The sequence below is a fragment of the Heteronotia binoei genome, chromosome 11 (assembly GCF_032191835.1).
Source record: "Heteronotia binoei isolate CCM8104 ecotype False Entrance Well chromosome 11, APGP_CSIRO_Hbin_v1, whole genome shotgun sequence".
Taxonomy (NCBI): Eukaryota; Metazoa; Chordata; class Lepidosauria; order Squamata; family Gekkonidae; genus Heteronotia; species Heteronotia binoei.
In genome coordinates, this window is record NC_083233.1 from 45,554,370 (window position 1) to 45,568,423 (window position 14,054).

A 14,054-nucleotide genomic window follows, 5' to 3' on the forward strand; every position below is an offset into this window, starting at 1 on the left:
TAAGTGTGCAGACTCTTATCTGGGAGAACCGGGTTTGATTCCCCACTCCTCCACTTGCACCTGCTGGAATGGCCTTGGGTCAGCCATAGCTCTGGCAGAGGTTGTCCTTGAAAGGGCAGCTGCTGGGAGAGCCCTCTCCAGCCCCACCCACCTCACAGGGTGTCTGTTGTGGGGGAGGAAGGTAAAGGAGATTGTGAGCCGCTCTGAGACTCTTCGGAGTGGAGGGCGGGATATAAATCCAATATCTTCTTCTTCTTCTTCTTTCCTTTTGAAATGGGACCTCCACCGCACACTTCTCCAAGAGCATTTGGGCCTAGATGCATTGAACAGAGAACTGCTAGGTAGGTAGATCCATATGAGGTAGGGTTTTGTTCTTATGACGGATCCCTATGAAGCTGCAGCTTTATTGCTCTTTAGCTGTGGCTTTTTCTGCTCAACTCAGAACCCAAAAAATGTACTCCACACACCCTCAGCATGCCAACGCTGGAAAAGGTACCACTCAGACATCCCTGTATTTTAATTCTTAATTTTATTGTTAGAATTTTTGTGTTGTGAGCGCCCTGAGCCCGCTTCGGTGGGGTAGGGCGGGATATAAATAAAACGAAATAAATAAATACAAGTTTGTAGTTCGTACATAAGATTCTACAGGAAAATATAAGCATTTCTCAATGCTAACTCTTTCTGGAGGTAATGCTTACTTTGGAAGAATGCAGCAAGATTCATGGTGGGCACCAAATGACCCCTTAATGTGCTGGCTTGTCCAAGCTGGCCAGAAGGCTGTGGAATTCCCAGGAATCCATGCTTCACTGGTATCAAACTTCAAAGAAATTTCTAGACAAAAACCTAGGAATACAGCCTACAGGCGTCACTGGCCAGGATTCGAATAGGTTTGGGCACTGTATCCCCATGCAAGAGTCCAATCAAAGCTATAAAGTTTACTCTCTTAGTTTCCAGCATGCCCTCAACCTCCCACTGCTTCTCTAACATGGCCCAGTGAGAAATACTTCCAGCCAGGCCTGCATCTTTGCCTGGGAAGCAGCTAGGCTCTGGCCTCATTCCAGGTAATTATGAACATATGAAGCTACATTACAGCAAACTAGACCGTTGGTCCATCATTCACATGCACTGAAGTCTAAGGAGAAAAGAGTCTTTCCTAGAGATCTTGCTTAACTGAAGAAATCAAAGACTGGATCCTTCTGGGAACTGATGAAGGACAGTAGCTAAGAGAATCAACTGCGAACCTATGAATCTTACACAGCTGTAGTGGATACCTCTCCATAAAAGTGTAGACCCAGTGTGATTTAGCAAGGAAAAAGACAAATTCCATGCTGGGGATTATTAACAAAGACAATAAAATGACCAGTACTGTAAAACATCCCCACCTAGAACTAAGCTGCAGTCTCATTCTGAATGCTGTTTACAGTTCTGGTCAGCCATTCTCAATAAGGATAATGCAAAGCTGCTAGAACTACAGAAAAGGGCTAGCAAAATTATTTAAGAAGTTGGAGCATCTTTCCTGAGTGGAAAGGCTAGAGAGTACAGGACTTTCCCTTTTAGAAAAAAGATAACTAAGGAGGTACGGAGAGCTTTTTCTCCTACTCCTATAATACAAGAACTCAAGGTTACCCAATAAAGGTGATGAGTAACAGATTCAGGACAGACAAAAGGAATACTTCTTTATTCAATGAATAATTAAATCACAGAACTTTCGTCCAGTGGAGGTAGTGATGGCTGCAAGCATAGAATGCTTTAAAGGGAGGTTAGACAGATTCATAGAAAAGAGGTCCATCAATTGCTACTAAAGAGAATTTCCATGCAAGGAGGCAACAAACCCCTAAATATCAAGGATAGAAGGCAGCATCTGGGGAATGCCCTGTCCCGTATACTCTGTCCATTGGCTCTCCAGACTAGCTGATGGGTCCCTGTGTGAAACAGAATGCTGGACTAGATGGACCAAATTAATGGTCTGAATCCATGGGTTATTCTTATGTTCTGAGGTCCAGCTCAAGCTTTACCTTTGCCATTAACTCACTAGGCGTTTGTAGGCAATACAAATTAGCCTCAGCATCAGCAATATGGCCTACCTAACAGGGCTGTTCTAAGGACTACAAAGTATGCGTAAAGGACTTGAAATGCTGAACAATAAATTCTTAAGTGTTAGTATTCTGCATGCAAAGCATTGTGCTCCATCACTCAGCTACGGTGAGGTCTTTCTGCCAGTTCCACAACTTTCTCGGATCATGGGTCCTGATATCTGCTCAGCCTTATTGACTGTGGTCTTTTACCTATTTTACCACCTATTTCTGCATACATTCAAAATGCCCCATCATCCGGAGACTTAAACAGCCAAAATGGAAACATTTCACTCAATGCATTTACGTGGCTCCCTCACCCAAACTTACTCTCACCATAAGGCCTTTTACTTCTCCTTTTCCCAAAACCCTCACACTGCAGGAACACCCACCATTCCACCAGCCAGCTCTTCCTCACAACTCACAAATGCAGAGGTTGAAACCAACCACAAGGCCAAACCACTCTATTCTTTTTTTGCCACCAAGCTGAAGCCGACTTATGGTGACTGTACCATTTTCAAGTCAAGTTTGGAGATGGTTTATCATTGCTTGTCTCACGTAGCAACCCTGGTATTCCTTGGTGATCTCCCATGGTTATTGGGTAACCAGGGCCAACACTGCTTAGCTTCCAGAATCCGACAAGACTGAGCTATCCAAGTCAGGGCAAACACCTCTTTCACAACCCAGCAACTGTTTTGTCATCTACATTTTAAAAATTATGCAGTCAGGAATAGTCAACTAAGCCTTAAAAAAATAAACACAAAAACCTGAAGGAGTCTCTGTTCTGCTCATAATTTACTTAAACTCTGTCACAGATTTTTTTTCTTTTTCCTTTTTAATCTGAAAAGCAATGGGAATGAGATCCTACAGGCTGCAGATGTAGCATTTTTAAATTAGCAAACAAGCTGCAGCCACCAACAAGGTATGTTTTGTTAAACACACAGTGTAACATTAAGGAGCCATACCAGCTTCTCAAGAGACCTGATCAAGCTCAAAGACTTAACAAAATTAAATGACAGAAAAGGATAATTCAGGCTGCAATTCTTAAGACTGCCTGCCCTAGAGTAGCCCCATCAGCAGCAATGGGACTACTCCAGTTTACAAACATCTCAGAAAAGTTTCTGCTAGCCTATCTGTGACACTCACAGTCAGAAAGGGGGAAAAAAGAGGCAGCTTTTCTTTCCTGGTAATCCAAAAGCAATTCTAATTTGCCACAGACAACCAACCTAGTGGAAATTAACAAGAACAGCCTAGTGGCTGTTAACAAGCATGGAAGATGCCCAGAAGTGATTCCAGAGAACAGCACAAGCACTGGTGGAGCAGATGCCAGTTGACCACAACACTTCTCTTTTTCAAACAATGAAACACCATTTCACAAAAACAGCCTTTAAAAGTAACTAATGATGTTTAGTTTTGCACTCCTCCTTGCCCCATCAAGTTTAGATAAAATAGGCTGGGGTAGAGCAGAATTTTTAAAAGCAAGCAAAATAGGTTGATATTTAAATAATTTCACAAAGGAAATTTCTCATTAAAATGCTTCACTACCAAAACCCATTTGTTTCCTTATCTAATCTTAAAAATTGACAGAAATTCTATTGTGTCCTGTACAGATTCTGCAAGAACTTGTAGAAATAGACCACAATGCTTCTGTGCACCTACTTTTCTTTCATCACTTTCATACAAAGTACAAAGACAAGAGACCAGAATCCAGCCTCGGACTTGTATCTTTGTAGTACACGGACAGTATGAGGAAATGGAGCACTTTCAGCAGTTTCTAAGCCCAAGAGGAGATGAAGCAAATGTGAGAGAACCTGTAGAAAGTAACCAAGACAGTACAATCTGCCTGGCTGTGAAAGATTACAGGAACAGTAGGCAGTAATAAACACACAAAAGGTATATTTTTAATGTATTATTATTTTTAGAATCAGCGTACTTGAAACGATAGATGAACTTGGGAATTTTCTAAAGGTAAAGGTAATCCCCCTGTGCAAGCACTGGTTGTTTCCGACTCTGGGGTGACCTTGCTTTCACAATGTTTTCATGGCAGACTTTTTACGGAGTGATTTGCCATTGCCTTCCCTAGTCATTTACACAGGGAGAATCAGATTCACTGTGATTCACTCCCTTGTCAGGTGCCATGGAACTTGAGAAGAAGTGCCTGTTAGGAAGACAGATTTCTGCACAAGCCAGAACGCCACTGATCCTTCCTGCTGACACAGTCCAGTTGTGCACAACTGTAGCCGCACCCAGCAATGGCCTCAAAAGTCCCTGTGATCAACATCAGCTGCAGACAGAGCAACAGCTCCCGTGAAATGGCTCCTCCGCTCACCCTAATCTCGCTGCCAGACTGTTCCACATCCAGCCCTAATGTGTTATTTACTCCTGTGCCACACTGCCCCATCACTGTGACATATCAAAACAAAACACAAACTGCAACCACACCCTTGCCCTGCCACTGGTATGGGAACTACTTCCTGCTAGAGACCCTGGGTCCAGAAGATAGGCCACCAGAGGGGACCTGTGATAAAACAGCAAGCTGCTTACTCATGTCAACAAGGGACTCGCTGGTACCAGATAAAGGCAGCCCTCAAAGACAGCATAATAAAAAGACAGGGAAGGAACAATGCAGAGGAGGAAGAAACTCAAAAGCCAGGTGCCTAGAGGCCCCTCTCTTGTGAGTGTCAGCCATGTGACCTCTGCTGCCAACATCAGGCTATGGGAGGAAAAAGGCACTGAGGAAAGATTCAAAGGAGGAAGTTCAGATGAGTGAGGGATAGAATAGGATAGCATGGGAAGAACAGAAGCAGTACAGCCAACACAGCCCTAGAAAATGGGCAACAGCGAAAGGAAGGACACAAAAGAGAAGCAACAAAAAAGTCAAACTGATGCGGTGGTGGTGGGGAAACAGGCAGGATGGGAAAATTGCTTTAAAACATTATAAGCTCCTTTGCACTCTACAAAAGACTGGAGCATAATGGTGACTTTTTATCTGCTCACCTTCAGTTCCCTGTAAGCCACTACTTAAAGTTGGGAGCTACTCTGGACAAGGGACCTCCTCACTTTTCCCCTCCAAACTGCCTTGTGTTCACTGGACTGGCATGGCTAACCAGAAGGATCAAGCAACAAACTAAAAGGTTGCCATGCAAAACAGTAAGAGATACAGTTTTGTGACAAGAATCATACACCATGGAGTGGACAAGCAGAAGTCAAAGAGGAAGAACAACAGAGAAGAGATGTGGCAGGAGGCTCAGAAATATTCAGGGCTTCCCCCACCCATGTGTCTATCTACAGAGAGAATATTTCAAGGTGAGGGGAAAGAAGGAAAGGAAAGGTCCCCTGTGCAAGCACCAGTCATTTCAGACTCTGGGGTGACATTGCTTTCAAGGCAGACTTTTTTACAGGGTGGTTTGCCATTGCCTTCCCCAGTCTTTTACACTTTCCCCCCAGCAAGCTGGGTACTCATTTTACCGACCTCGGAAGGATGGAAGGCTGAGTCAACCTTGGGCCAGCTACCTGAATCCAGCTTCCACCGGAATTGAACTCAAGTCGTGAGCAGAGTTCAGACCCCAGTACTGCAGCTTTACCACTCTGCGCCACGGGGTCGCTGAGGGGAAAGAAGCACTGTTGCATATCAGAAGGCCCGCTGGTCAGGAGGGTGGCTAAAGCCTCCCTTCTCAGAAAAGACATTCCTAGTTTAAAACAAGCTTTATTGATGGCTGAAGGTTGTCAATGAACCCTATACTGTAGTCTAAACTTTCAATGGATTTTATTATAGGTACGGTTTCTCGCCCAAGGAAGTAGAGAGTAAAGATAAATACCCAAAGCAGTCCAGGTGGTGGTGGATTAGGTGTCATGGCTAAAGAGGACGCAAACGAGGATGGACGAAAGTAAGGCTGCAAAAAGGAAGGGCCAAAGAAAACAGCTATATCTGAAGATCTGAGCAGTGACTCACGAAAACTCATTCTGTTAGTCTTGAAGGTGCTACTGGACTCTTGCTCTTTTCTACCTGCTACAGACAGATTAACACCGCTATGTATCTCGGTCTATCTCCCAAGAAAACGAGGCAGCCTCGAGTACGCGTTGGACAAGCCTTGCCAGAAGCAGTTTAACGCAATCGGAATCACCTTCTCAAAAGTACTCCCTTTCCCTCCCTGTTTCTTAAACCACACCGAGAAAGAAAAGGACAGTAATTCAGAGCAATCGGAATCCGAATTAGATTAGGCTCTGGTTGGTGTCCACAGGCCTCTTTGCTGAGTGGCAATAAAGGAGAGGAGTGAGGATGGGCAGGACTCCGAGCACCGGTTCATTCAAATCCGTATTAAGGCCGTCGATACGGATTACCCTCCCAGATCCCCCTCCAGGCTGACTCACGGCGAAGGAGTCCCTCCGTGCTGGGCGACATCCTCAGCCGCGTCGTAGAAGAGCTCCTCGGTGTCGGAGTCGGACGCCATCGAGTCAGGCAGCGGCTGTGGCTACCGGGCAGGGCCGCTCGCGGCAAGTCTCGCGACAGGAAGGTGAGGGGCGTGGCCATGCTTGGCAATAGGAAGGAACAGCTGCAGAGATAGATGTGCACGCAGCCTCGACTTCCGGCCTCCTCTCGAACGCCGTCGTATGCGGGATAAGAGTGGGGATCGATCTGATCTATCTAATCCATCTATCGTATTTTAACCAGTTGTGCTCTCGAAACGGAACCCAACTTTTACCTCTATAACGCCTCGTCTAGGAGGTTTTTGCGTGAGTTGACACTCACTTTGCATAGAGAACCCGAAGTGTAGTTCTTTTGGTTTGGCGGAAACGGACCTGCCAGGCAGACGCAACAGGGGCGGGGCCTCTGCTACAAAAAGGCGTGGCTTCAAGAGGGAGAAGCTTTATTGAATTGCTTGCGCCGGGTGGTTGAGTTGCAAGAAGCTGAAAGTGGTGGCTGCTCTAATTTGCCTTTATTTGCTTGAGCCGCTTTGAGAAAGTGAAACTACAGAGGCTGTTGCCTTAAATTGTCTGGACTCGGACTGCTGTCTTAGGTGTACTTACTCTTTGTGGATATGTTGAGGGCTGCTATCTTAGGTGTATTTACTTTTTTATGGATATGTTTAGGGAGAAAAATAAAAGTCCGATATTGGGGGGAGGAATACAAGTCGGATCTACGTGGATCCTCGTGAATTCATAGTTTTTACCTTGAAGCGAAATAAAACCACCATCATACTTTAGAACATGTCCCAGTTCCTTTAGTTAGTACATTTTTGTCCCAGTGTTGTGTACTGGTTGAGTGCCCAGACTCTTATCTGGGAGAACCGAGTTTGATTCCCCACTTCTCCACATGCAGCAGCTGGGTGACCTTGTGTCAGTCAAAGTTCTCTGAGAGCTCTCTCAGTCCCACCTACCTCACAGGATATTTGAGGAAGGGAAGGAGATTGTAAATTGCTTTGAGACGCGATTGTAAACCACTGTGCAACTCAAAGCAAACGATGGGGTATAAATCCAGTATCTTTCCTCTTCTCCTTTATCCAGCTTTTTCTCCATGGAACTGAGGACAACGTACATCAATCTTGTCTCTAGCCCATCCTGGCAACTAGCTCCACCCTCTCTCTTGCTATATGTAATGTTGAGGAAATTTTGTTTCACTGTATGTGAAGAAGTGTGTGTGCATAAAAAGCTTAGAACCTCAAATACAGTGTTGGTCTTAAAGATGCTATTGGACTCAACTATGTTCTGCTTCAGACCAGCATGGCTACCCACCTGAAACAAACTTATGAGGTTTAAACTGCAACAAAGTGGGACTGTTCTGGGGATTTTAAACTTGGGTCCACCCGATCCTAGTCTGACACTCTGCAGAACCATGCACTGTTACTGAGGAGTGAGGTCAACTGAACAAGGTGAGAATTATTTCTGAGTAAGCGTGCGAAGGATGCGCTTGTGGAAGTTATTACCCTCCCCTCCCATACACACAATACGAATTGCAAAGCATATAAGTATGAGGAAATTTTGGATCATTGTAAACTGGTCTTTTGAAACAAAATTGATCGATCTGTTTAAATTAGGGTTGCCAGGTCTGTGTTAGAAAATACCTGGAAACTTTGGGAGTGGATCCAGGAGAGGATGGGCCTCAGCATGGTGCAATGCCATAGTCTAGAGCCCACCCTTCAAAACAGCCATTTTCTCCTGGAGAGCTGATCTCAACTGGAGATCAGTTGTAAAAGCAAGAGATTTCCAGGCCACATCTGGAGGCTGGCAGTCCTAGTTGAAATTTTATTTCTAAGTACCACCCCTTCCTTACAGATGGGGATAAAATTTAAATTCTGGTATCAGTACTGTCTCTTCTCTTGCCTATAAGCATGTGCAGAGTGCCTTTTGCTTGTTTCCTCATGGATGCAACACTAGCTCAGCTATGAAAATAGTCACATTTAATGGCAATCTTCCCACAGCAGCCCCCCACCCCCGCCCCGAAAAGCTGAGTGCCGAAAGCTGAAAAGGGCCCTCGGTCCCTCCCTCCCTTTCATTAGTTTTACCAACCTCCAGGAGATGGCTGGAGATCCCTCACTATTACAACTACCGTAATCTCCAGGCAACAAATATCAGTTCACCTAGAGAAAATGGCTGCTTTGGAAAGTGGACTCTCCAAACCCTGCCCAATCTCCTCCCCCCATCTCCAAGTATTTTCCAACTTTTCACCCAACTTTGATAGAATGTTGCATAGGCATTCTAAGTACACAGTGCCATCTAGTGGTTACAAATTTTCATTCTCCAGTATTTTGAGAATTAAAATAAGATGGTTCATTCCATTAACTGTGTGAAGGACCCAGACTTTTGGCATTTCATAGGATTTTCATGGGGAAAATGAGCTGAATTCTCATCTAGATGTCACTGCTGGCAGCATTTAATGAAGTGGCCATACCTTTTGAAAAAACATTTATTTCAGGTTTTTCTCCTGTCTCCATGACAGTGATCAATATTCCTGGCTTGCACCAGGCTTCTCCATGCAAGTGGGCGAATGCATGACCTAAATGGCCTTTTGAAGATTAAAATGAGAGCTGTAAGGGATTGTGGAAGTGGAAATAATTTGGAAATCTCACTCCCACTTCCAAATTTTCTCCCTCTGGGATTCTGCAGGCTCTCAGGGACTTGAGCAAGCTAATATCCTCAGTCTCTTTCCCCCCTCTTCAACTTTTAATTTTTTACATTTTATTGCATGTTATTAGATTGGGGGGATTTGGGGTTTTATTGTTGTTTGGTGTTTACATTATGTATTGTAAGCCTCCTTGACCCATGGAGAAAGATGGGATATAAATGTTTTGATAAATAAGTAATAAACTAATTATCAGCCTCCTGGAACATGTTCAGTCTTCATCTGAGTAAAAAGCAAACCTTACTTTCCTTTGGGGGCGGAGCTGATTTTATGGCTTTTGTGATCATATGGGTGCCACTGACTTTACTTCGCAAAAGGAGTGGTGCCTGTTTCATGTTAACGTTGAACATAAGAATATAAGAGAAGCCATCTTGGATCAAGCCAATTGCCCATCCAGTCCAATACTCTGTGCCATACAGTGGCCAAAACCCAGGTGTCATCAGGAGGTCCACCAGTGGGGCCAGAACTCAAGAAGTCCTCCCACTGTTGTCCCCAAGTACCAAGAATACAGAGCATCACTGCCCCAAACATAGTGTTTCACCTATACCTTAAAGCTAAGAACCGAACCATGTGTTTATCCAACTCCTATTTAAGCTGTTTATGTTTGTAGCTGCCACCACTTCCTGTGGCAGTGAATTACATGTGTTAATTGATCTTTGAGTGATGAAGAACCACTTCTGTTTATTTGTTCTAATGCAATGTATGCAGTTTTTTTGAAGCCTACAGGTGCCACTTTTCCTCTGAAAATATTATTTACTGAAAACATTTATTTGCTTCAAAAATGACAATCTCATGACCACTCACAATACTTTAAAAATATTTAAAACAGACCATAATTGCATAAGTTTATAAAACTCTATCATGTTCCCCCTTAGTTGTCTTTTTTTTCTAAACTGAAAAGTCCCATACTCTCTAGCTGTTTCTCATAGCAATGGTGCTTCAACCCTGGTTAATCATCTTGGTTGTCCATTTCTTTACTTCTTCTAACTTTGCAATATCCTTATTGACATAATGGCAAATCAAAAACAAAATAGGAAGATTAATGCTGCAGAAGAATAGTTAAAAGCAAGAGTAAGAAAACCACTAACACTAATGCACACTAAAGACTTGGGAGAGGAAAACATGTCCTTAATTTGCACCTAAAACCCAAGAGAACAAGTGACAAATTATACTGGACCATCAATAACCTTGTATGTTAAGATGCCTATGACTGCATATTCTGTATGACTAAATATGGTGCCTTTCATGGAGACAGTTCAAGATGAGTAGTTGTGTTAATCTTAAAAACTAACAGAATTTGTCACAGGGTATGAACTTTTGTGAGTCACTGCTCACTTCTTTTTTTGCATTCTCTTTTTTTAATTAAACTTTTAAGAATGATGTACAAGTGCAGTCAAATATTTACAAAATCTTAACCCTTTAAATCTCCCCTCCCCCCTGACAAAAACCTATAACAACACATCTATATCATTATCCTAGGATCCGATTCAGACAGGCGAAGTTCAAGAATATGATCAAAATAAAAAGACAAGACAATACGATCAAAATAAAAATCTGCAAAATAAACTCCCTACATAGAGAATACATACCGATGAGTTCAAAAGAGCTCAGCTTATAGAATGCATGGAATGCACAGGGTGAACTAACTTCCCAGAATATGATTGTATAGATAGTACATGATCTGAATACTTAATAAAAGCTTTCACAATTCATTGGACTTTACACAAAGCTAGAAAGATGACATTTAAAAGTATGGTGCTTGTATAGCTGTTGCCAAAAATCTACTATTTATTCCTCTGTTATGTTTTTCCAGGATGATCATATACAGATTTACAGCCAAGGTAAAGCACTATGATGCTGTCAAGTTACTGATGTTGAGAGATTCTTTTTTCCCTTCTGGTCTGTGAATAAAACCTTCAATGGCTCTCCAGGAACAACCTGCCAACCAAAGCATACCTGCATTATCTGTCTTCAAAGCCCTTTAAAATGGAAGGAAAAAGAGACGTTTTAGAGAGTATGAAGCAAAGCCAGTTCTTAGAATGATAAATCAAGCACATTTTCATCAGTAGCCAAGGAAAGCATTAGTCATGCCCAGCCTCAGAAGAACATGTGCTTATGTTTCCACCCACAATGATCCCAGTTACAGAAACAAGGTACAGTCAATGTTATTCTGAATGTAAGACAATGGTATGTTTTCTTATACAACTACCCTGGCTTCAAAGCCTGCTGAAGTGTAGCTGCTTGGAAACTGAGCTGGCAATCAGGAAATCCCAGGTTCAGTTCTTGGGGCTGTATTCCTCTGCATTCTGAAGTGGCTCAGTCTCATTGAACTCTGTGAGACTTTCTTCTGGATAAATCTGTCTTCCGTGGACTCAACAGGTGGCTTTAAGCAAGCCTGTTGCTCAGCCTCAATATGGGAGTTAAAATGCTTGTCTACCTTACAGGGCTGGTTTAAGGATTACAGACATGATGTATGCAAAGTACTCAAAAGCAGTATGGAAGTGGTAATTATTATGGTTGTTAGCCCCACCTACCAAAGGGTGCTAGGATTTTCTGTCTGAGTACAGTTTTCCAGAGCATCAACCCGCTTAAATTTTGCTGTAATGGGAAGTGGATGTGTTAATCAATTACTGTTTAAGAAATCCTCAAATATATATTTATTTAGAAGAATGTAAAAACAGATCATGCAATCAGCAGGAAACCCACAGTTCTAGGAAGGAGGTGCTTGAAAAGCATCCACATTTTTGAGTTTGTATTAAAGATACATATAACAGCACTTTCTAACCTTTTTGTGGCAAAACATAGATAAAGAAGAAAAAGATGATATTGGATTTATATCCCACCCTCCACTCCGAAGAGTCTTAGAGTGGCTCACAATCTGCTTTACCTTCCTCCCCCACAACAGACACCCTGCGAGGTGGGTGGGGCTGAGAGGGCTCTCACAGCAGCTGCCCTTTCAAGGACAACCTCTGCCAGAGCTACGGCTGACCCAAGGCCATGCTAGCAGGTGCAAGTGGAGGAGTGGGGAATCAAACCCGGTTCTCCCAGATAAGAGTCCGCACACTTAACCATTACACCAAACTACATACATTGTAGACACACGTATATTCATTTATAATATTCAACATCAACGATGAAACATATCTAAATGGCAAAATGTGTAGGCTGGGGATAGACAGGAAAAGTACATATTTAAGTTGGGACCTAGACAATTATTTCCCTGTAAACTGCCACAGAACTTCAGGGGAAATAAACTTTCTTGTGCTGGGTGCTTGGAACCCCACCAGGAGGAGCTTTTTTGAGCATTGTACACTGCCTTTCCTATATTCAAAGTAGTTTCACAGCGAAGTTCTTCCAGTGTATAATAAGCATGATAAAATCAATCAACATACCATCACAAAATAGGAACATAAACTACTTTACGGCAAATGGTAAATCTCTGCATTATGAAATATAGCTATTGGACTGTTGTATGCCATATGTCAAATGAAATCAAGGTGTTTTACAGGTGTCTTTATGGAAAGACAAAGATCCCTGTCTCCCAGAGCCACCTGCCCATCACATGAAGTCGTCTTCATGAGCTTTGATCAGGGTATCTCCACCTTCTACAAATAGCTGGGGTTGGGGGGGTGCCATAATATTTGTTGTGGTTTTGTGAGTCTGGGATGTCCCCTTCAACAATATTTGCCTGAAACTAAGCCTGTTAAGTTGCCAGGAAAAAGCATCCATTTTCACCTAGGGGTGATCTAGACTTAGAGTGGGACACCCGCTCCCCCCTTGCTCTTAATGGCATTTTTGTATCACCGATTTTACAGTTCTTTGACACTGGTGCTGTTTGTTCTGACCAGGCTGCTAACCAGTCTCTGAGGATGACAAACAGCTGTCCAAGATGTGGCCATCAAGAAGAAGTGATTGTGAACCCTGACCTGGCATGTCAGATCTCGGAAACTAAGCAGAGTCAACCTCCCTGGAATACCAGCAGTCAAGAATACGGGGCAGGCTTTATTCAGCCACCTCTCTGAATATCCTCCAGGCCCCCATTATAGGAATCAGTCACCAGAGGTTGTCATGATTTCCAGGTGTGTGCGCATGTGTGCTTGCACACACACAAGAGCGAGAGATTGTGCCTGTTCAGGGACCAAGGGAGAACCATCATAATTGCTGATGCTGCTTAGAATCCTGAGGTATATGGTGACAGGTGTATATCTCTACCTGTCATACCCTCTCTGCATCTCCCCACTCAGGTTTTGGCATCTGATACTCCCTTAGGGATGGGGCTAGAGTTACTCCAGAGGAAAGAGAGGGAGAAGTAATAGGGCTGGTTAGAAAATTGCCAGCAAAGCTGGCCTAACGTATTTTAGCACAGTTTAGGGCCCTGTTTGCAACTTCTGCATCATTCTGAGGTTTAGAACTATAGATAGCAATCCTAAGCAGGTCTACATGGGAGTAAGTCCCATAGCGCTTACTCCCAAGGAAGTGTTCTTAGGATTGTAGCCCTAATCACCAAAATGATGAACAGCTTACTACCCTTCACTGATGCTTTTCACCTGTTTCCCACTGTTAATCAACCAGCCTTGGATTCAGGAAGAAGGCACTTCACTTGGCTCCTGAGTGTGAGTTTCTCTGACCCTGAAATGGAAGCTGGCAGTGTTCCCAGCCTTGCCTCTCTGGCAGGTGTTAGATAGGAGGTGCAAAAGGGTGCTTGGTTTTTCAGGACACAGCTGGCTTTTGGCTGATGGAAATAAAATTTCCATGGCCTCTCAGCCACTTCCATCTGATTTCCCATTCATCCAGTTTAGACTGCTTGGCTTCCGCCTTTTGTAATCTGGAGAGTGTGATCCTGTTTGCCTCCACTGAAGGAT

General features: G+C 43.4%; 1 protein-coding gene across 1 annotated transcript in view; it reads right to left on the bottom strand.

Annotated features, from left to right (window-relative positions):
- Positions 1-6,607, bottom strand: part of WDR44 (WD repeat domain 44) — a 32,465-nt gene extending 25,858 nt beyond the window's left edge. Inside the window, exon 1 of the mRNA XM_060249976.1 lies at positions 6,444-6,607. Coding sequence (XP_060105959.1) covers positions 6,444-6,523 — 80 coding nt within the window. The 5' untranslated portion in view covers positions 6,524-6,607. The remainder of the gene's footprint in view (positions 1-6,443) is intronic.
- Positions 6,608-14,054: the final 7,447 nt, after the last annotated feature.